Source organism: Lathyrus oleraceus, chromosome 7, assembly GCF_024323335.1.
Source record: "Lathyrus oleraceus cultivar Zhongwan6 chromosome 7, CAAS_Psat_ZW6_1.0, whole genome shotgun sequence".
In the NCBI taxonomy this organism is placed as follows: domain Eukaryota; kingdom Viridiplantae; phylum Streptophyta; class Magnoliopsida; order Fabales; family Fabaceae; genus Lathyrus; species Lathyrus oleraceus.
The window spans coordinates 8,979,979-9,004,970 of NC_066585.1; the positions used below are offsets into that span (position 1 = coordinate 8,979,979).

General features: G+C 38.0%; 1 protein-coding gene across 4 annotated transcripts in view; it reads left to right on the forward strand.

Annotated features, from left to right (window-relative positions):
- LOC127103805 (mitochondrial import receptor subunit TOM40-1) overlaps positions 1–24,992 on the forward strand; it is an 86,644-nt gene that overhangs the window by 41,751 nt on the left and 19,901 nt on the right. Inside the window, exons 2-6 of one of the 4 annotated variants that reach the window (XM_051041047.1) lie at positions 10,708–10,809; positions 11,455–11,523; positions 11,599–11,688; positions 12,015–12,110; positions 12,195–12,511. In XM_051041047.1, the coding sequence (XP_050897004.1) occupies positions 10,708–10,809; positions 11,455–11,523; positions 11,599–11,688; positions 12,015–12,110; positions 12,195–12,251 (414 nt within the window). In that variant the 3' untranslated portion in view covers positions 12,252–12,511. Of the gene's footprint in view, positions 1–10,293; positions 10,373–10,707; positions 10,810–11,454; positions 11,524–11,598; positions 11,710–12,014; positions 12,111–12,194; positions 12,512–24,992 lie in introns of those variants that run through there. The other 3 variants (XM_051041048.1, XM_051041050.1, XM_051041049.1) reach the window with 3 other exon arrangements.

A 24,992-nucleotide genomic window follows, 5' to 3' on the forward strand; every position in this document is an offset into this window, starting at 1 on the left:
CATAATTTTCTGAACGTGTAGCTTTTTACGGAATCGAAATCGGAGGTTCGAAGGTCCTCCAACGATGAAAAACATAGAAAATTCTGATTCTGTTTTACGTTAACCGGTTACCCACCGAGCGTTAACCGGTTACTTGCTTAAAAATCTGTGATTCTGTTTTTGTGTTAACCGGTTACCCACTGAGTGTTAACCTGTTACTTGCTTAAAAATCTATTGATTCTGTTTTTGTGTTAACCGGTTACCCACCGAGCGTTAACTGGTTACTTGCTTGAAAATCTGCGCAGGAATTTATTTCTTTTTTATGTTAACCGGTTACTCACCGAGCGTTAACCGGTTACTTGCTCTGTTTTGTTTTAACCGGTTACTCACCAAGCGTTAACCGGTTACCACTGTTTGAAAAATGAAAAATTAAGATTTTAAAAGTTGTATTCATTGGTATGAAATCTAATTGTGTGTATTTGATAATTAGCCTATATTTGTGGATGATATATTGTTATGAATGTGTATGTGTACCATTGGTGGATAATTCATAGAGTTGAATTATGTTGATATGTGGAATGTTAAGATGGTAGAGATGATCTTAATTGCATATGTGTTGATATGTGTGCATTCATTCATGGCATGGTCGGCTTCATAATGAAAGCGGTGAAACGGTGGGTTCACATGGTAGCACACGTTGATCCTTAATTGGAAATAGGCGTGGTAGATGTAGCACACGTAGATCCTTAATTGGAAATAGGCGTGGTAGATGTAGCACACGTTGATCCTTAATTGGAAATAGGCGTGGTAGTAGACGGTGATCTTTAATTGGAAATAGACGTAGCACACGTTGATCCTTAATTGGAAGTAGGCGTGGTAGTGGCTTTGATCTTGTCCGGATCGGAAGCGTGGCTTGGATTCTAGATATTGAATCGGAAAGCGGTGAAACGTTGGGTTCACATTGAGGTACCACATGCATAGAGTCACATGTCTTGCATTGAGTCACATTAGAGTTATGTGATAATTGAATGTATGTATTGATGTGATTGTGATGTGTGTTTGAGATATGGTAATTGAATTTGGTGATGTTTGGATGCATAACTTGGTGAAATATGTGATTATGTGATAATTGTGGTTATGTGTATATTTGAGAATATAGCATTGAATTTTAATATTAACTCCTTGAGTTTTGATGTATGTTTGAAACATATGAAATAAATGTGGATTAATGTTATTGACATGATGATACGAGGTGTGATGAATTCCGTTAATTGTTGATTTAATCATTGTGCCTGATTATACTTTTTCATAATGATTTGAATTCTCACCCTTTCTGTTTGAATGTTACCTTTACATGGGTATCGTGCAGATACTCCAGAGTAGTATTGCTGAAGTAAGTGGACGGTAGCTCGCTCGAGATTAGCCGGAGAGTTTTCGTATTTTAGTTTGAAGACTAGGTAATGAGTCAATGCTCTGGTCATGTAACATTGGGTAGATTAGTAGTATTGAACTCATATCTTATTTGGATATGCATTATGTTATTACTTGATTTATTTTATCTTGAGGTGATTATTGAGAGATGATCATGGTATGGGACATGGATCATGTTATGAAATACATGAGTATTCATTATTTTCCGCTGCGAACGCATATTCTTGGATATTCATGATAATTGAAATGTGTTATTTTATATGACCAGGTGTATTGTATATCGATGATGAATGATGTAGGTTTTTGAAAGCTTTTAGTTTTTGAAAACGTCGATGTGATGCCCTTTTATTTATATGCGTGCTTATTTACTCTGATTATATGTTAAGTATTTTGGGGTAGAAAAAGGGGTGTTACATTAGTGGTATCAGAGTCTGGTCGACCAGTTGGTCAATAGTCGTTAGGGTTTTCCATTCCGTGGTATTTGATTTGTGTATCTGACACAATCGATACTGTTTGTTCGGGCTATTCAGGACGATGGTTGCAGGCAGGAATGACGATGCAATTGCTGAGGCGCAGAGGATGTTGGCTGAATCCATGGGTCAGATCCATCAAGCGAATGCTGGTAACCGAAACGGAGATGATGATGAATTCCGTGCTTTGGGGAGATTCCAGCGGAACAATCCTCTTGTTTTTGAGGGTGAGCATGCACCTGAGAAAGCTCAAGCTTGGCTGAAGGCAATTGAGAAGATCTTCAGAGTCATGAACTGTACAGATGCTCAGAAGGTGCAGTTTGGTACCCATATGCTTGAGAAGGAAGCTGAAGATTGGTGGAATAACACTCTTCAGAGGTTCGAAGAAGACATCATTGAGGTTACTTGGGCTCTTTTCCATGATGTCTTATTGGAGAACTATTTTCCGGAAGATTGTCGTGGGAAGAAAGAGGTGGAGTTCCTAGAATTGAAGCAAGGAAATGGTACTGTTGCGGAATATGCTGCTAGATTTCAGGAGCTTACCATGTATTGTCCTCATTACAATACTGCTAATGCTGAGAGATCTAAATGCTTGAAGTTTGTGAATGGCTTGAGACATGATATCAAGAAGGCCATTGGTTACCAACAGATTACTCGTTTTGCGGAGTTGGTTAACAAGAGTCGGATTTATGATGAGGATAGTAGGGAGAGTGCTTCTGTCTACAAGAGTTTGAAGGGGAAAAACCAAGATCGTGGGAAACCGTATGATGACAGAAGGAGACAATCTGGTTTTGGCAAGAAGCCAAGTGGGGGAGGATCTTCTACTCCACTTAAGTGTTTCAAATGTGGCGTTGAAGGTCATCGTGCTATGGATTGTAGTAGGGATCCTGTGACGTGTTTCAATTGTGGCAAGAGTGGTCACAGAGCAAACCAGTGTGGAGTTGGTTCGAGCGTGACTTGTTTCAATTATGGTGAGAAAGGTCACATTAGTACCAAATGTGATAAGCCGAAGAAGGAGCAAGCGAAAGGAAAGGTGTTTGCATTGTCTGGTGCGGAGGCCACTACCAATGATAGGCTAATCCAAGGTACGTGCTTTATTAATGGTACACCTTTGATTGCCATTATTGATACCGGTGCAACACATTCTTTCATTTCTTTGGATTGTGCTAAGAGATTGAATCTTATATTATCTGATATGCGTAGAAGTATGGTTATTGATACACCTGCTATGGGTTCTGTTTCTACTTCCTATGCGTGTTTGAATTGTCCGTTGAGTATCTTTGGTAGGGATTTTGGAATTGATTTAGTTTGTCTTCCTTTAGAGCAACTTGATGTGATTTTGGGTATGAATTGGTTAGAAGTTAATCGGGTGTATATCAACTGTTTCGAGAAGACGGTTATTTTTCCTGAGGTTGGTGCTCAGGAAGATTGGTGTGTGTCTGCTAAGCAAGTTGATGAATCGGTGCAAGATGGTGCAGAGTTGTTTATGTTGTTGGCAACTTTGGATATTCGTGAGAAGAAGACGATTGAAGAATTGCCAATAGTTTGTGAGTTTGCGGAGGTATTTCCGGAAGATATAAGTGATTTACCGCCGGAACGTGAGGTTGAGTTTTCGATTGATTTAGTCCTTAGAACTAGTCCTGTATCGATGGCTCCCTATAGAATGTCTGCTTCTGAGTTGAAAGAGTTGAAGAGTCAACTTGAAGACTTACTCGAGAAGAGGTTTATTCGTCCTAGTGTGTCGCCGTGGGGTGCACCTGTTCTGTTGGTCAAGAAGAAAGAAGGTTCTATGAGATTATGTGTTGATTATAGACAACTGAATAAAGTGACGATTAAGAACAAGTATCCACTTCCGAGGATTGACGATCTGATGGATCAGCTGGTTGGAGCTTGTGTATTTAGCAAAATTGGTTTGAGGTCTGGGTATCATCAGATTCGTGTAAAGGCTGAGGATATACAAAAGACTGCTTTTAGGACAAGGTACAGTCACTACGAGTACTCCGTGATGCCTTTCGGTGTGACTAATGCACCTGGTGTATTTATGGAGTATATGAATAGAAATTTTCATGATTATCTGGATAAGTTTGTTGTTGTGTTCATCGATGATATATTGATTTATTCCAAGAGTAAAGAGAATCATGCCGAGCATTTGAAGGTTGTGTTATCGGTGTTGAAAGAGAGGAAGTTGTTTGCTAAGCTCTCTAAATGTGAGTTTTGGTTGAGTGAAGTAAGTTTTCTTGGACATGTGATTTTGAGTGGTGGTATTTCTGTGGATCCTACGAAGATTGAGGCTGTATCTTAGTGGGATGCTCCTAAGTTTGTTGCTGAGATTCAAAGTTTCCTTGGTTTGGCTGGTTATTATAGGAAGTTCATTGAAGGATTTTCTAAGTTGTCGTCACCATTGACGCAGTTGACTAGGAAAGGTCAAGCTTTCATTTGGACTTCGTAGTGTGAAGGGAATTTTCAAGAGCTTAAGAGAAGATTGACTACGGCTCCTATTTTGATTTTACCAGATCCGTTAGAAACTTTCGTTGTGTATTGTGATGCTTCTTTGTATGGTTTGGGAGGTGTTTTGATGCAAAAAGGGCAAGTGGTAGCTTATGCTTCAAGGAAACTTAAAGTTCATGAGAGGAATTATCCGACGCATGATTTAGAGTTGGCCGCCGTTGTGTTTGTGTTGAAGCTTTGGAGACATTATTTGTTTGGATCGAGATTTGATGTGTTTAGTGATCACAAGAGTTTGAAGTACTTGTTCGATCAGAAAGAATTGAATATGAGGCAAAGGAGATGGTTGGAATTCTTGAAAGATTATGATTTTGGTTTGAATTATCATCCTAGAAAGGAGAATGTTGTAGCTGATGCATTGAGTAGGAAGTCATTGCACATGTCTTTGTTGATGATTCGAGAGTTTGAATTGTTGGAGCAATTTAGAGATTTGAGTTTGGTTTGTGAAGCGACGTCTTCGTGTGTTAAGCTTGGTATGTTGAAGCTTACGTGTGGCATTCTTGACGAAATTAGAGAAGGTCAGAAGTCAGATTTGAAATTAGTCGACGTTATGACATTGATTAATCAAGACAAAGGTGGTGACTTTAGGATTGATGAGAATGGTATCATGAGGTGTCGCGATCGAGTTTGTGTTCTGGATGTTGCGGATTTGAGAAAGAGGATTCTTGAGGAAGGGCATAGAAGTGGTTTGAGTATTCATCCTGGTGCTACTAAAATGTATCAAGACTTGGGAAAGATGTTTTGGTGGCAAGGTATGAAGAAGGATGTAGCGGAATTTGTGTATTCATGTTTGACTTGTCAAAAGTCAAAGATTGAACATCAAAAGCCGTCTGGTTTGATGCAACCGTTATCTATTCCCGAGTGGAAGTGGGATAGTATCTCTATGGATTTTGTTTCGGATTTGCCGAGAACATTGAGTAATTGTGAGGCGATTTGGGTCATTGTGGACAGGTTGACGGAATGTGCTCATTTTATTCCGATGAGGATGGACTATTTGATGGAGAGACTTGCTAAGTTGTACATCGAAAGGATTGTGTGTTCGCATGGTATTCCGTCGAGCATTGTTTCGGATAGAGATCCGAGGTTCACTTCGAGATTTTAGGAAGGTTTGCAAAGTGCTTTGGGTACGAAGTTGCGTTTGAGTTTGGCATATCATCCGCAAACTGATGGTCAAACGGAGAGGACTATTCAGTCACTTGGAGATCTTTTAAGGTCTTGTGTTTTGGAACAAGGAGGAACTTGGAATAATTTCTTGCCTTTGATCGAGTTTACGTATAACAACAGTTTCCATTCGAGTAATGGAACATCACCTTTTGAGGCTCTTTATGGTAGAAGGTGTAGAACTCCTTTATGTTGGTACGAATCGGGAGAGAGTGCTGTGGTTGGACCCGAGTTGATTCAAGAGACTACAGATAAGATTAAGATGATTCAAGAGAAGATGAAGGCTTCTCAGAGTCGTCAAAAGAGTTATCATGATAAGAGGAGGAAAGCTCTTGAGTTTGAGAAAGATGAGCATGTGTTTCTTCGAGTTACGCCAATAACAGGTGTTGGTAGAGCTTTGAAGTCGCGTAAGTTGACGCCGCATTTCATTGGTCCTTATCAGATTTCCGAGAGGGTAGGTGAAGTGGCATATCGGATTGCATTACCACTGTCACTTTCTAATCTTCATGATGTGTTCCATGTGTCTCAATTGAGAAGGTACATCGCGGATCCATCGCATGTTGTTCCATTAGATGATGTTCAAGTGAGGGATAATTTGACGGTCGATACATCACCTATGCGAATTGAAAATCGAGAAGTGAAGAAGCTTCGTGGTAAGGAGATTTCTTTGGTGAAAGTGATATGGGGCGGAGTCGCCAATGGCAATATTACTTGGGAACTCGAGGATAAGATGAAGGAATCGTATCCAGAGTTGTTCGTTTGAGGTAAATTTTTGAGGCCGAAAATCTTTTAAGTGGGGGAGAGTTGTAACAACCCAATTTTTAGTATTGTTTCTTATATTATTATTATTATATTTTATTTATTTATTTGGAGTGTTAAGTAATTAATTGGTTGTTAGGTAGTATAATAATTGATTATATTAATTAATTTGGTGTGTTAATTAATTATTTAGTTGATATGAGATATAATTAAATAATTATATTAATTAACTTAGTGTGTATGTTGGGTTGATTTAAATTATTTGAATTAAATAGTGATATTTAAATATTTGGTTTTATTGGGCCTATTAATTAAATTAGATGTATTATGCTTTCACTACGCCAAAAACTGGAATAGACAGCGCCCCTTAGAGGGCGCTTTATTACAAACGCGCACTCTAAAGTGAAGAGAAAAAATAAGGAGCATACTATTGGAATAGACAGCGCACTTTAGAGGGCGCTTTTGTAACAAAGCGCACTCTAAAGTGAAGCGAAAAAATAATGAGGAAATGGAGGGACACCAATAGAGGACGCTTTATTGAAAGCGACCTCTAAGGGTAACCTTAGAGGGCGCTTTTGAAAAAGCGCTCTCTATGTCCATGTACATTTCCAGTTTATAAGGCGCTTTTGGAAAGCCTTAGAGAGCGCTTTCAGAAGCGCCCTCTTAGGCCCCCTTTAGAGGGCTCTTTTGTAAAAAAGCGCCCTCTAAAGTGAAGTCAAAAAAAAATAATGAGGAAATGGAGGGACAACAATAGAGGGCGCTTTAGTGAAAGCGCCCTCTAAGGTTACCCTTAGAGGGCGCTTTTAAAAAAGCGCTCTCTAAGTCCATGTACATTTCCAGTTTAGAAGGCGCTTTTGGAAAGCCTTAGAGAGCGCTTTCAGAAGCGCCCTCTTAGGCCCCCTTTAGAGGGCGCTTTTTTTACAAAAGCGCCCTCTAAGGTCCCCTTTAGTAAACATTAAAATTATAACATATACTGCATGTCTCTTTATTTTCCCTTTCTACAAGCTATTTCGTTTACGTAACTGGGTTTTCTCTCTACTGCGTCCACCGTCTACTGCGATTACTCTCGTCCTCCGTTCGTTCTCCCTCCCTCACCGTCGTCGTCGCCGTCGCCTTTTTCTGCTGCTGCGTTCACGTCCACCGTCATTGTTCACTTCTTCTCCATCGTTACCGTCACCTTGAAGGTATTTCTCTTCTCCATCTTTACCGTTCACTTTCTTCATGTGTTTGATTAGGGCATTTTCTAAACTTAGTTTTACATTTTGTGCATTATGTTGATTAATGTTGTTTAGGGCAAACTGAGTTTTTTATTTCTGATTGAAAACTGATATCATTTGAAGTGTGTTTGAGCTTGTGCTTGGAAGTTTGATGATTATGGATGCAAGTTTGTTCATGTTCCAAACACCATAAGTTTGCATTGGTCTTTTGCATGCAGTAGGTGTGTGTGAGTTTGCATTGGTATTTTGCATGCAGTAGGTCTTTTGCATGAGAAATGGAAGGTATATGAATGTGTTGACGTATTGAATCATTGTCTTACTTGGGTCTTATTGAATCATTTCTATATTACAGATAAAATGGCTAACCAAGACGATACCCATGCCGCGAATGAATCACGTAATAATGTTGAAAAAGAAATCAAACGAGGATTGACTGTTATGAAGTCAATCATTCGTGCAAGAGACAAGGGTGTAAAATTTGAAGTGCATTGGAGTGCTGAAGACCAACTAATTGAGCCTAACGGTTCAATGTTGGCAAGTTACATTGGTTTTCGTGTTCGACAACATATTCCGATTACATGTGATAATTGGAGAAGTCCGGACTTGAAGGTTGGCAAGGAAAAAATATGGTCGGAGATACAGGTACTTACCATATATTGTTATATGTTTTTTTTGTTGACTATTTGTTAACCATATATTGTTATAATATGACTTTATAATAACACACTCCATTTGTATGTTTTTTAGAGATCCTTTCACATCGATGAAAGCCGGCAAAAATATTGTATTCAATTGGCCGGAAAAAGACTCCGAGGATTTCGATCCTTTTTGTGCAACAAATTTCTCAAGGATGAGGAAGGAAAATTTGTTGAAGGAGAACGTCCAATGAAGTATGCCGAGATTATTTCATCCGATGAATGGGATAACTTTGTCGCCAAACGAAGAAACGAAAAATTCCATGTAATGTCTATTAATTATGGTATTATACAATTGTTAAGTTACTTGGTTCTAATATGCCTTAAACTTTTTTATCCAGGAAGTAAGCGACAAAAATAGGAAAAGGGCATCAAAACCCGCGTATCCGTACAAAAAAGGGCGTACGGGTTATGCATGGTTACAACAAAGAATTGTGAGTATATTCAAATGCTATGAGCTTATACATTGTCACAATATGTTATAATTGATGATCTTATAATCTAATTCAATGTGTAGCTAGCCGAGGAGAAAAGTGACGCAACATCTCTTCCGGAGCACGTATTATGGAAGGCTGCTCGGGTTGGGAAGGATGGGGCTGTCGTTGAAGCGGTCCAAAATGTTTATGACGAATGTGTAAGTATATGTAACATTATTTCTTTAATTATATCGAAAATTTTGTTAGACATATAATTCAATTTTAATCTCCTCTAATAATATTTCAGGAGACTTTATCCCAAACCGTACCTTCAACCGAGGTCCAGGATTGCAGGAGCGTACTTAGTCGAGTACTAAATGTTCCTGAGTATTCCGGTCGTGTGAGGGGTAAGGGTTTTGGTGTGACTCCGTCGTCATTTTATAAAAAACCAAAAACAAAAAATCCTACCAACAAAGAGGTGATGGAGACCTTGGCGGAGTTAAGGGCACAAGTACTCCAACTGCAAATCGAGAATGCAAGGTATAGAGAGGAAAGGTGCGCCTCCGAGGCAAAAGATACTAGTGACCGAGCTAGTATCAATTATCAACCGAAATTTCCCGAGGTAATTATATATGTTATTATGAAATTAAAATAGCACTTTTTTACTTGACACATATACAAGTTAACAATAACATTTATTATTGGTTTAGGGCATTTCACCTTGTCAGCTGTATCTATCGTCACCAACTTATCGCATGGTTGGCAAGGGAAAAGTGCACAATACTTCGGGTGAATTACTTCACCATAATCCCCTCCCGGTGGGATTTATGAAAGTTTCGGTTGACCTCGTATTAGATACGGACGCCGTTCTACCATTACCTGACGTTGTTTCAGAGACAACATTGATGCGAGATGCAGTCGGATCCTTTGTTGGTTGGCCGTCAGATCTAATTTTCCCTGATGCCGAGGTATATATGTTCTAAATGATTATGAATATTTAGTATTCACATTTCAATTCAGCTACAATTGTGATATCAAACACAATAACATATAAGAAATTCATTTATCAGGAACATACCAAAAGAGGGGAAAATAAAAACAAGTCAAGATGAATCTTCTCAATTAAAGGATGAAGCCACTCAATTATAGAGAAAGAAAACTCATCACAGAAGTCATGCTCTTATCTTGTCTCCTCCACTAAAATGTTCAACCCTTTCTCTTCTTTTATATAAGCTATTTCTTTGATGTTGAATAAAATATTAGATAAAATACTCTACTTGCTTGTGTCTATTTTGTAATAGCTAATCATTATTAAATGCTTTTATAAGTTACTGATTTACTTTTTCTTAGAACCAAACGGGTTTGTAAATAATTGGACTGCTTTACTATAGAAGTTCATATATATAATTATTTGCATCTTTTGTAGCAAGACCAATTTGCTATCAACATTCATTCAGCCTATCAATTTTACTGAGCAAGAAGAATTTGAATACTAAGCTATTGTATCGGCTGTTTTTGAGGTCAAGCAAGTGGATAGTATTGCATCCCATTCAAAATTTGACTTGATTACTTCTGTAGATGCTAACATCAATAATAAGGTTTTTAGCTAACCAACTTATGTTTCTTACGCATGTCAATAATAGTAGTTTGGCTCATATTTAAGTCATGTAATGGTCAATCGGTCAATGTCATTGTTGAGTGAGAGAATTTCTTAGTTTCTTCTTTGTATGAATCGCTTAGTAAGTTCAATTTATGTATACTAATATAAATGTATGGACTTGTGCATCAGGCCATCAACTTAGGTTTTTTGAGATACATTCAGTTTGTTATGTGCAATTTTTTCCTTCTATCATGGGTTGATGAAGAATTGCTTGTGTTCTAATTGGATGATTGGATCATCTCTACATTAGGTCTATTTGAGTTATCATTATTCTGAATAGTTTACAAGCTTTACTGTTTTATCCCCTAATCCGAAACATATCTACCGATTCAATCTGTTGCACGGTGTGGTACAATTTATTGACATGCGAATAAATCCATTTTATTACTGAAAACATTGACTTTTGTTTTGCAGAGTGTCACCAATCATTTATCATTGGGTGGGGATGTATTTTGGAATGGTCAGCATCGGAAGTCTGGTGTTGGTTATGCTGCTCGCTACAACACTGATAAAATGGTAATGATGACTTAAGACTTGTTCTTACATGCATTATCTGCAACTTGCTTGCTTCCCTTTGCTTACTTATTTAATTTCGGATCTTTCACAACTGTTTATTTATCTAAAGTTTATGGTTGTCTCATCTGATGTTTGTACACATTTTCTGCCCTATACATTATGCTGTTTCCTAAGTCAATTTCAAGGATTTTTTTTCTACTCTTCCTGTTATAATACAATTATGTACATCATAAAGATAATATACCAAGCGGATATAGTATGCTTCTACTTATCGAATTGTATTGGTTATTGTTATCCTACAAAGGGCTACCATTAGCACAGTCATGGTGTGGTGGGGGCCCTGACTGCAACAGCACTTGCCACTGCATCACAGTTCATTGTTGCAACCACGGATAGTGGGAATAGAGTTGTGATAGTGCTCCCCCATCTATTCCTATATTGACTTAACCTCCGTTGTATCGAATAATGGCCATCCCGTTTTTCTGCTATATCGTTTTTGTGGATGCTCTGCTCTGCTATCTGGGATTGTTAACATATGCTACATATTATCTTATTTTCTGTTCAATGTTTCCATTTTTATCACCTAATTATTTTATTCATTTTATATGGCTACCAAAATATATCAAATTGCTTGTATTCATCCAGGTTGCCACTGGACAAATTGCCAGCACTGGAATGGCCCTTCTAAGCTATGTTCAGAAGGTATCTGATAAGGTGAGTCAATCATGACATAGTAGATTTGTGCTTTCCTCAGTCCTTTTTATTTCTTACGTTGAATTTTCCTTGCAGGTTTCTCTGGCTACTGATTTGATGTGCAACTTCAACTCCATGTCAAGAGACGTCACTGCTAGCTTTGGTTATGACTACATCCTTAGACAGGTACTTAGTACTACATATTTGGTGTGATGCTTTGTCATTCCTCGACTGATTTTAAACGATTCCACGATTTTTATGCCTATTTCTTTATTTTAAATGGCACTTAGTAATACACAATGTGAATTATGAGGAAGAAACTTACCACCCATGTCTCCCTTTGAAAGCTGATTAGGATCATAGTTGGCCATTTAAAGTCTCCCTTTGGAAGCTGATTAGGATCACAGTTGGCCATTTAAAGTTCTTTGCTCATTGTGATGAAATTTTGACCCATTTTATCCAGTTGAAAAACCATCTTATCTTGTTTCAACATCTTGTGTTGGTTATTATAGTGCCGCCTTAGGGGAAAGGTTGATCCCAATGGCGTCTGTGCTGCATTTTTGGAGGAGCGGTTAAACATGGGTCTGAACTTCATTCTTTCTGCCGAGGTCAGAGCGCTTTCCTTTGTTCATATAGGTTTTATCAGATTATTCATCATTCTTTGACATGATTTTCATATTTACTTATTGCAGCTTGATCACAAGAAAAAAGACTACAAATTTGGATTTGGTTTGACTGTTGGAGAATAAAATAGCAGGACTAGAGCTGTATTTCCTTTTTCATTAGCCAGCCTAGCCTAGCAAGTTTTCTTGCTTCATTTTACTTGTTGGAGATTTTTCTTTTTGGGAAAAAGAAAACACAGGAGGAATATATCATTTGTGTCGGCAAACATCATTTAATCTACAAGTTGGCCTAAAAATACTTCAAATTTGTTGCCATGTTTTCCCTGGAGGGAGATGTAGAGTGATAATAGATGACCATGCATATTATAAGATTCATTTCAACATAATGCTCGTGTTTGCTAAAATCTTTCGATTTCTCAAGAGCGAAGACTTAAAAAAGTCCTTGCATAATTTGGTGATTATGTTTACCATTTGGATGTTTTCACAGATTCATACTAGAACTAATCACACTTAATAAAGCGATTTGGATGTTTTCGCAGATTCATACCAGAGTTCTATTATCTAGAAATAATCTAGTTAATAAAGCGATTAATACTGATATCTAGTTGAAATTGGGATCCATAAATGTTGTGGACTCCCTAATACCTTTCAATATGTTGAGAGACAGAACTAGAAAGTGCGACGTTATAGATGTCATATAAAAAATAGATAGAAAAATTGAGAACGTTTGCAAATGTATGAACATGCTTACACTTTGATAATTAATATTTCCTTTTTTTTTTAATTATAAATTGTTTTTACTTTTCATTTAAAATTATAATTTATTAATAATATTGAAAAAAACAAATCAACATAAAAAAAAATATAAATATTTAAAAATACTTGTGATACAAAATATTTTTACAAAAGTTATAATAAAATGAGGAGATAACAGTAAATTGATTTAGTAAATGTCAAATCATGCTAATTTTTTTCTTCTTTGTACCCATTGTTGAACTATAGAGTTAATTCTAAAAGAAAAACAATTTGTTTCTTTTTGTCTGGTTGAAAAGATATCGACGGTACTTTTTTTAATATTTTTTTTCATTTTAATATGTTATTTTCTTCAATTTTTAATTAATATTCCATATATTTATATATGCTTTTATGAAATCTGTAACATTAATTTTGTCTTTTAATTCACATGTTCAATAATAAACAATTTATAGTATAGAATGACTAGTGTTTAACTATTTTAGAAATAACGAGTTTCTTGCATATTAAATAAGTGTAAATATTTAAACCGAAAGTAGTTAGCATTTATATTCTCCTCGATAAATTAATGTTTATCTATTATATTTATTTTACACTCTCAATAGATCAAAATTGTTCAATAAATATGTGTTAATATAATATTTATATATAATAAATAAAAATGGTTCATAGCATGACTTTCAATATAGTTATATTAAAAGTAAAATATTACAAATATATAATTTAATAAACATAATATAATTAATTTTATATATTATTATATTCATTCTCAAACACTAGAACACTTTATTTTTACCTTAATATAAATTCTTTTACATTAATATTGAATATAAAATAAGACATTAATATATCTCAAATCTTTGCCCTACAAATGGGACAGGTAAGAGTCATCTTTAATAAATACTGGGGCAAACATTTTTTATGAAATGCATGTCCGCATGACAAATTTTGCAGCATAATCAGTGACAGACATGTTTCCTTGCTTCAGTTCAAGGAACTCAATTTCTTTCTTACCACGGACATCTTCCGGATAATACTTTCTCATGAATTCCCTACGGAATACATCCCAAGTAATGACTTCACCTGCCACGGTCAACCTCTCGTGAGTCTCTAGCCACCAGTCATCAGCTTCGACTGCTAGCATGTGAGTACCATACCGAACCTTCTGAGCTGGAGTGCAATCCATAACACGGAAGATTCTCTCGATCTCTTTCAACCATCCTAAGGCTGCATCTGGATCATGCTTCCCTTTAAACACCGGCGGATTCTCTCTTTGAAAAGTCGCCAAGCTACGTGATCCAGCATCTCCACCAGCATTTGGCAAGTTCTGCACAGCTTGTGCCATCGCTTGCATTGCGGCAGCCATTGCAGCGTCATTCCTTCCAGCCATTTCAACTTATCATTACAACACAACTTAAAGTTAGATTAGTAACAATACACAATTGTTAGACAGTAACGACACGACAACTGGCCGGACAGACCGACCTGCTCTGATACCACTAATGTAACACCCTTCTAAAATACCCCGAATATATAATTAAAATAACAACATATCAATCAGAGTAAGGATGCAATTAAGGGTGTCACACAACCACTTCACACCATAATAACTGTCATGCTTCTTTATTTAATCAAAATCACATTTTTGCATAATTCGCAGCGGATAGAAATCAAATCAACCAATCAAAACATATAACATATTACATGTAAAATGGGTCGACAACCAACAATAAAACAATTAAACATCCCGTCCCGATGTTACATCTATCAGAGCATGACCCACTAAGGAGACTACACTAGACTCCAAGCACTAGCTTCTACTCAATCACTGCTCGTTACCTGAAAAATAGTTGTAAGGGTGAGTTCCTCAATCGATATAATAAGCATTATAAAATATCATGCAATGTTAAGTAATTTAACACGTTTCATCACCCAAATCAGATTACACATTCAGCAACGGCACCTCAACTCAAACGTCATACTCAACACCAACATAAGCACACGTATAACCTCAATTACATTAAATACTCATACAACGAACCAACAAAAATGCAACTCTAATGAGACTCGACTCGTCATGCATGTGGTACCATTCGGAGTAAAACTCCCAACTTAAAATCATTGCCATTTTATTGGGCATCAAGGCATAAGCCTTCAACTTTCAACTTAAAATTTGCCAATCCAGGCCAACGTGGTGTGAGCAAAGCTCCGACTTAATGCATATGAATTTACATGACATACACGACTTTAAATTCCCACAACATAATAACAATAGCAACACAACAATATTTTCAACACAATCAACTTAAAATCAACTTTGGCTCACCAAGCCTACAACTCAGAATCTTTTACAACTGTCCGTACACGGAAACAACTTCACACTCATTCATACTTGTATCAACACTTCATAACATAAACCTGTAACACCTCAAAATTTGCCCTCTTCTCTTGGGACTAGCATAACATATTTGCATATCATTTTTAGGTCATTAGGCATTGCATATTGCATATCATGTGGTCACATTGTGCAAGCCATTCTCCCAAGTCTTGATCAGAAGATGAGGAAGACAAAGTGCAAGCTAGGGTTTCATTGGACTGGTCATTGATCATCTGAGGATGTGGAGGTCCAAATTAGGGTTTCATGATTCTCAAAGGATGTTGGTCTTCATCTTGATTGCAATGATTCATCATCATCATCATGGTTTGATTTCATCAAGTGTTGAAGCTGATTCCTTGGGATTAGGGTTTTGACCACTGGTCAACCCTAATCAGTTGCATTGGGCCAGTCAGGGCATGATCAGGAGATAGGGTCTATGATGGAGATGGGGATCATTCTATGATTATATGGGGATTATTGAGGCTAGGGTTTCATTCTTGGGCCATTTCATCAGAAGATTGGGGCTCAGTTGGATCAATGCATTGCCAAATTCATCTATCAGTTGAAAAAGTTAACTGTGGTCAACTGTGCATGATTTAATGGATTTGGAGGTGGAAATGAGTTGGATACACTTCATTCATGTTGGAACAAGTGTTATTTGACATGTCAAAGCTCAAGAATGGAGAAAATAAAGTCAGAACAAAAATTGCCAAAAATAGAAAGTGACTTGTAATAGAAGTTTCCAAAAATGGAAAGTTTTTGACCTCAAAAATACATGTCCAAGGAAGCTTCAAATGAAAATTTGTTCAACATGAAAGTTGTAGATCTTGTTCTCACCTTTCTAAAAAGTCCAAGAACTTGAAAATCCCATGTATGGTTGGCAAGTTATGGTCCACTCAATTTCAAAAATGACCCATAATCAGAGGGGCATAACTTCCACATGGAGTGTCCAAATTGAGTGATCTTTTTATGCACAAACTCCATTTGACATATACTTTCATGGTGCATAATTGGATTTCATCAAAAATGGTCAATGCAAAAAGTCAAATTTCAAGTGCACAGTTAAAAATCCAGGGGCAAAATGGTCCAACTTGAGAAATAATGGGAATTTTTGAATGGGGATTTTTGCAACACCTCACAAATGATATTTGGAAATGATTGGAATCATCATAACATGCCTAGGCCTCATGGTTTGAGATTTAGCTTTTGGAATGAACTTGAAAATGAATAATATTACCATCACATAGTGAATTTCCAAAATATGTATCCAATCAACATGAAACAAGTGGCAACAGCTCATGACAGATGTTTAGGGCATGTGTGAGCTGTCAATGAGCTGGCATTGGCTGGCATGTGCAATTACCATTTTGCCCTTGCTTAAGAATAATGCAATTTTGCTAATTACATGGCATGGTGCTAATTCATGATTAAGGAGCTCGATTAAGTTGAGGTACTTAAGCTTAATCATAACAAACTCTAACAGATTTTCACAATTCCCCAAAAATCTCAATCTCTTTTCCCTCCAAATTCTCCAAATTCTCAAAAACCTCATAGAACTTCAATTGATCAAAACTCTCTCAATTCTTGATCAATTTGTGAAATTCTTCTTGCTGCAACTTCCACTCGTCATCATCTGCAACTGTTTTTGGAAATCAAGATCAAAGGAGCACCAAATCGTGACTGTCCTATATGATGCATCAATGGTGAATTGAGGAATTCGTGCAATAGGAGCCATTTCAATTGAACCTGGACCTTTCATTCACCTCACCTATCATCATTCTTGATCTGTTTTGGTGATCCAAGCGCAAACTCATCCAATTTCAACACTGCCATTTCCAGGTACTTGAAAATCGAATCTCACCATTGCTTTAATGCTTGTATGCGTTTTGTAGCTTGTTGAATGTAGAGTTCGATGATGCTTTTGGTTTGTAAAATGGATTAGCATAGAGGAAGTTATCTTGATTAGAAGTTAGGATGCCAAACCCTAAGTTGTTCGATTCGTGAAATTTAGGAACAATTAGGATGATTCATGTACATATTTGAGATCCTGAGGATGAGACCGTTCCAACGAGTATCCATTTGTAGATTTTGGTTAAGTTTTAGTGTTCTTGATGTTCTTCCCCAAATCTGGGAAACTGATGAAGAAGATGATGAATTCTGGGCGCACAACCGTGTTTAATCCATTTTTGCGCCTTTCCAGTTTGAAATCATGTTTCCCGCGCGCCTGGACGAATCAGGAAGTGCCAACACATTAAAACGAAGTGACGTCGTTTTGGCAAGGCTGAGCGTAATTACAAGATTGCCATTAAAAAACTTAATTAAATTAATTTAATTCAAATATATATTCATAAATCATTTTGACCTTAAAAAATTCATAAAAAATATTTTACAAATCAGAAAAATATGAGAGTTTTTGTGTTGGATCCCATTTTTCCTCTAGTTTTTTATGAGTATGATTTCCAAAGTTGTGCATGATGAAATATTGACTTGGTCTATGGATGTTTGACTTGTATGCATTTTTGACATGTTCTACCATTTCCATTGTGAAATACTCATGCCTTAAAAGAAATTCTTGAAATTTTTTGTGGTGATTCTAGACATGTTGCTGGTGATTTACATGTAAAGTTTGTGGTGTTTGGATACCTGATGATTGAGTTATCATTTTTTGAACTTAGGTGTGACAATTTGTGTCACACCTAACTAGGGCAACTTCATGAAATTATTTGCCTAGCCTATGATTGCTTGATTGAGTTGAAATTTTACATGGATGTTTATGGATATGTTGAGATGCTATGTGAATTTTGCTGGATTTTTATGTGGCATTTTCAATTTGATTGATATTTTTCACCTCTGTTGGTCAATTGTGCAAGCTCATGTGACACATGTTTGTAAATCTAATGTGAAATTCTCATATGGTTTTGGATGAATGTGAAATTTGGTATGCTGGTTGTAGACACATTATAGGACATCCCTGTTTTGGTCCCATTCATTTCTTAATTGATTTCACTGATTTATGAATTTTTGAAGTGAATGCATGTGTTGATGCTATGGTTTGGCTTGAATAATTGTGTCTGGATTTCTTGATTTTCAATGCCTTAGTTCCTTTTGTCCAATTGAGCTGAAGATTGACATGCTATACCTTGAATATGTCCTGTTTAGGTGTGAATTATTTGAGGATTTTTGGAATTGTTTTGGTATGCTTTTGATTGAAGTTATTCTGTTTGGACATTGGATGTTGCATTTGACCTAGTTTGACTTGTTTTGGTCATGAAATGAATATGGAGAATGATATGAGTATGGGATCAATTGCATTTGCTTTCCATTTGCATTAATTTGGTTTTGGTTGAGAATTGTTTGCTGTTTAGAATTTTTTCTCCCTTTTGGACCCTAGGCTTGGCCTAGTGGTCTAGTTTCTCACATTTGGTTTGACTTTTCAGGATGAAATGCACAATGCTTAAGGAGATTGCTTCAAGGCAATTTGAATTGAGATTGTTGGATGTGGAGAACTAACATAACTTTGTTTTGTAGGTTGTGAAGCTTGAGCTTGAGCTTATAGCCTGCCTTTGTGTTGCTTAATTGTATAGATTAACTGATTAACATTTGCTGTTTATTGTTGTCTGGCTGAGTACTGATGATACTTGATTGTTTTCAGGTACATTTAGTTGCTTACAGTTCTTTTAAGAACTTGCTTGCTGCTGCTTGGTTTTTAAACCACTTGAGGTAGGACTTCTATTCTTCATGTAGTCTGGAGACCCGGCCTGTTACTTGGCCGGGCAAACTGTCTGAAGTCCTCCTTAAGAGGCGATGTTTGTGGTTGTTTACATTTGTGCCTAAGCAGGTGAAGTCCTCTATGAGGCAATTGGTGGAAGCCAAGGGATATGCAATCTATCCCCCACTACTCTGTGAGTCGTCCCTCTGCTCACACGGCTGTGTGTTGATGCATTGGGACACAAACCCAAGATCTCGTGCTGTTGCACAATCGAGTCAGAGTCTTTGAGCGTAGAAGGGTCCCTCCATTCTGGACCCACGCTCCTTTGTCTGAAGCTCTCCCTGGTCAGGGATAAGAGCTGTGAGGTCTCATCCTCACTTCACCTTTCATCTGCTTCACCTTAGCCTCGTAATGGCAAGGTTAAGAGCGAATCTACACATGTACAGATGACTTGCTTCGGCAGTCAAACCCATTGTGTGAGCCTCACTTGATTGGTTATAGTGTGTGCTATGTGAATATTTGTTTGACATGTTTGCTTGAATTGTTTTGATCTGTATGCTTGTATGTTTGCTTCTTTCCTGGATAGGATTAGCTTGCAGTTGTGCAAGTAGGTAGAAACCTGAACGTAGGGTAACGATGCATGACAACACTAGGCTCGAGTCCAGCTCCCTGGTAGTGTGTCTTCCCTCAGTTTCTGGCTAGATTTTCTTTCCCTTGAGGGGGAACTACATCGCCCTGATCCTTGTTCCAGACGAGGTATGTAGGCAGGAGACCGTGCGAGGTCTCTCCAGGCACCCTTTTCTTTTTTGCGTGTGTTTTGTTTGGCAGCTATCAGGCTCGAGTTCCCGACTCCCTGTTAGTCTGCGTGTGTCGTTTCTTTTGACGTCTCAACGTTTCTTCTGGCTTGCTTGATGACTTGTAGGCTCGAGTTCCCGACTCCCTACTAGTTTGCATGTTCTTCCTTTCCCTTGAGGGGGAACTACATCGCCCTGATCCTTGTTCCAGACGAGGTATGTAGGCAGGAGGTCGTGCGAGACCTCTCCGGGCACTTTTTTTTCTTTTTGTGTGTGTTTACTTGTCATCTGATTGCGTTTGTTTGGTTCGGATGCTGACGTAAGTCCAGAGATTGGCTGTCGGGCTCCACGTTTGCCCTTTTGAGTGTGTTTTGGTTCGGATGCTGACGTAAGTCCAATGATTGGCTGCTGGGCTCCATGTTTGCCATCTGTTTGTGTGTTTTGTGTTGTTTGGCGTGCGTAAGCCGAACTACAGTGGCTCTGATTCTCGTTCCAGACGAGATATGTAGGCATAGGATGCGATGTCCTATCGAGCTCCCTTCTCTTAACCCCACATGCATTCCCCGTGTGTGTGTGTGATGTTTTAGCAACCTATTCTTTATTTTAGAACGTGGATCCCGTCGAGTACGACGGACGTGAGGGGTGCTAATACCTTCCCCTTGCGTAACCGACTCCCTTACCCTTTCTCTTTGGTCGCGAGACCATTTCCTTTCCAGGTTTCTCTGAGCGTTTCCTTTCCCTATTTTGGGATAAATAACGCGCAGTGGCGGCTCTGTGTTGTGTTTTTATTTGAGTCCCGCCGGTTGATTTTCGCGGATGCGACAAAACCCAACAAAATTACTCATCACAATTAACTATAATAGGCCAATCACCAATTATGTTCACAACATTAAAATATCAATTTTTCCAATTTCCAACAGTGTTAACCGGTTAACGCCCTGGGTTAACCGATTAACGCAGGACAGAACACGCTTTCTGGCCATTTACAACAGTGTTAACCGGTTAACACCCTGGGTTAACCGGTTAACGCAGACAGAACAGCAATTTTCACAAATTACAACAGTGTTAACCGGTTAACATCCTGGGTTAACCGGTTAACGCAAGACAGAAAGCTGTTCCTGCGCTAACACGAAGCAGAATGCAGAATTCTCCGCATTTTCCGCCGTTGGAGGACTTCCGGACCTCCGATTCCAATTCCGTAAGAAGCGATACGTTCGGAAAATCACAACACACTCAAATACAGATTCAATTACAACTTTAACACAACTTATCCAACACAATTTCTCAGCATTCCACATTCCCAATTAGGGTCAAATCAACGGTTTATCACTACCCATTACATGTTAATCTATAATACCCATTAAACGACGATAAACCCCCCTTACCTGATTAATCCGGCAAATCTTTGAGCTCCAAGCTTTTCTCTTCTCCAACCTCTGCCCTTGCTCTTCCTCTTTGCCCTTTCTCCACTTTCCACTTTTCAGCCGCTTCTCTGTTTCACGTAAAACTCTTTTTACCAAAATGGGATTCCTTTTCCTTATTTCACACTTATATATTTTCCAATTTATATTATTATCCCAATAATAATAATAATAATAATCCCATAATTCCAATTACTTAATTAAGTTAATAAATATAATATTAGCTTAAATTAAATAATTATTTATTTTTATTGGGGTGTTACAACTCTCCCCTACTAAAAGAGTTTTCGTCCTCGAAAACATACCTCAAGCGAATAACTCAGGATAAGACTCCTTCATCTGGCTCTCAAGTTCCCAAGTCACATTGCCACCTGCTGGTCCTCCCCAAGCTACCTTCACCAAGGCAATCTCTTTACCCTGCAGCTGCTTCAACTCTCGATCCTCGATCCTCATAGGTGATGTTTCAACAGTCAGGTTATCTCTCACCTGCACATCATCCACTTGGACTACATGCGACGAATCGGGAATGTACCTCCTCAACTGAGACACATGAAAAACCTCATGCAAATTCGCAAGTGACGGCGGTAAAGCGATACGATAGGCTACCTCTCCTATCCTCTCCAAAATCTGATAAGGACCAATAAATCGAGGTGTCAACTTCTTCGACTTCAAAGCTCGACCAACCCCAGTTATCGGAGTAACACGAAGAAACACATGGTCTCCCTCTTGAAACTCAAGTGACTTCCTCCTCTTGTCGTGATAACTCTTCTGACGACTCTGAGCAATTCTCATCTTCTCCTGAATCATCTTAATCTTTTCCGTAGTTTGTTGAACAATCTCCGGTCCAACCACAGCACTCTCACTGGACTCATACCAACATAACGGTGTCCGACATCTTCTACCATACAAAGCTTCAAACGGCGCCATACCAATGCTCGAATGAAAACTATTGTTGTAGGTAAACTCAATCAAAGGCAAATAACAATCCCAAGTACTTCCCTTTTCCAAAACACAAGCTCTCAAAAGATCCTCTAATGACTGAATCGTCCTCTCAGTCTGACCATCAGTCTGCGGATGATATGCAGAACTCAATCTCAGCTTAGTTCCCAAAGCCCTCTGCAAACCTTCCCAGAACTTCGATGTAAATCTAGGATCTCTGTCCGAAACAATACTCGACGGAATACCATGCAAACTTACAATCTTCTCAATATACAACTCAGCTAATCTCTCTAACGGATAATCCATTCTAATCGGAATGAAATGAGCCGATTTCGTCAATCTATCAACAATCACCCAAATAGCTTCAAAACTCTTACTTGTCCTCGGTAAACCAGAAACAAAATCCATACTGATACTATCCCACTTCCACTATGGAATAGCCAACGGTTGCATTAGCCCAGACGGCTTCTGATGCTCAATCTTTGACTTCTGACAAGTTAGGCACGCATACACAAAATGAGCCACATCTTCTTTCATTCCGGGCCACCAAAATATTTTCTTTAAATCCTGATACATTTTAGTAGCTCCTGGATGAATACTCAAACTGCTTCTATGACCCTCTTCTAGAATGCTTCTTTTCAAAATCGCATCATCAGGAATACAAATTCTTTCCCCCAATTTCAACACACCTCTCGCATCAATCTTAAAGTCACTCTTCTCTGATTGACCACAACGATTAAGGATATCTACTAATTTCACATCCAATGTCTGTGCCTCTCGGATACTATCCATAAAATCATTATTAATCTTTAGCATTCCTAGCATTACACTCTGCGGTGTTACTTCGCAAACCAAACTCATATCACGAAATTGCTCAATTAATTCCAACTCCTTAATCATCATTGCTGACACATGCAGGGTCTTTCTACTTAAAGCATCGGCCATAACATTTGCTTTTCCTGGATGATAATTCAACCCGAAATCATAATCCTTAAGCAATTCTAACCACCTACGTTGTCTCATGTTCAGCTCTTTCTGATCAAATAGATACTTTAAACTTTTATGATCGCTGAAAACTTCAAATCTGGAACCATAAAGGTAATGCCTCCAGATTTTTAGCACAAACACCACAGCAGCAAGTTCAAGATCATGCGTAGGATAGTTCTTTTCATGAACTCTTAACTGTCGCGACGCATAAGCAATTACTTTATTATTTTGCATGAGCACACCTCCTAAACCCATCAATGAAGCATCACAGTAGATTATAAACGGTTCCTCCGGATTTGGCAAAGTCAAAACCGGCGCCGACGTCAATCTCCTTTTTAATTCATTAAAACCCTCTTCGCACTGAACATCCCACACGAAAGCTTTACCCTTACAAGTTAATTTAGTCAACGGAAGTGCTAACTTAGAGAATCCTTCAATAAACCTTCTATAATATCCAGCTAATCCCAAAAAGCTTCTAATCTCGGTAACCGACTTAGGAGTCTCCCATTGCAACACAGCTTCTACCTTGGAAGGATCTACAGCAATACCTTTTCCTGAAATTACATGGCCGAGAAAACTGACTTCTCTTAACCAAAATTCACACTTGGACAGCTTCGCATACAATTTCTTATCTTTCAAAACATCCAACACTAATCTCAAATGTTCCTTGTGCTCTTCTTCGGACTTAGAGTAAATCAAAATATCATCAATAAATACTACCACAAAATGGTCCAGATAAGTATGGAAAATACGATTCATGTATTCCATAAATACTCCCGGCGCATTAGTCACACCGAAAGGCATCACAGAATACTCATAATGTCCATACCGAGTTCTGAACGCTGTCTTCTGGATGTCTTCATCTTTCACTTTGATCTGATGATAGCCCGATCTCAAATCAATTTTACTGAACACACAGGCACCCACTAATTGATCCATCAAATCATCTATTCTCGGTAGTGGATACTTATTCTTGATCGTTACTTTATTCAATTGTCTATAATCAATACAAAGCCTCATACTACCATCTTTCTTCTTTACTAGCAACACTGGAGCTCCCCACGGTGACACACTTGGTCTTATAAACTTCTTCTCAAGTAATTCTTCCAATTGCTTCTTTAATTCACACAATTCAGATGCCGACATTCTATACGGTGCCATCGAAACAGGCCTAGTACCAGGTACCAGATCAATAGTAAATTTAACCTCCCTCTCTGGTGGCACACTAGGAATTTCATCAGGAAAAACTTCAGGGAATTCTTTCACCACTAACAGTTCCTCAATCTTAGCTTTACTCTCAACCGACAACGTCGCCATCAAAGAAAACATCTGAGCTCCCTCTTTCATCAATTTTCGCAATTCTCCGAAAGGTAATAAGTCAACTCCTTCCTCTTCAGGAGTGGAAAACCTTACCGACTTATGATGACAATTTATATGAACATAATTATACTCTAACCAGTTCATACCAAGAATTACATCCATCCCATCCAACGGCAAACATACTAAATCAACATAGAAATCTTTATCGAAGATCGACAAAGGACATTTTAAACATACCAAAGAAGTAGTTATTGATCCCTTAGCTGGGGTCTCAACAATCAATTCACCATCCAAAGCGGACAATTTTAAACCCAGTCTTCGAGCACAGTTAGCAGAAATAAAACAGTGTGTAGCACCGGTATCAATAATAGTAATTAAAGGAGTACCATTTATGAAACATGTACCTCGGATAAGTCTGTCCTCACTAGAGGTTTGAGTTCCGGTCAATGCGAACACTTTTCCAGTTTGAGATTTCTTTGGCTTCTGACACTGACTTCCAATATGCCCCTCTTCGCCACAATTAAAACAAATCATTTCCTTGTGCTTGCAATCAGCTATTGCATGGCC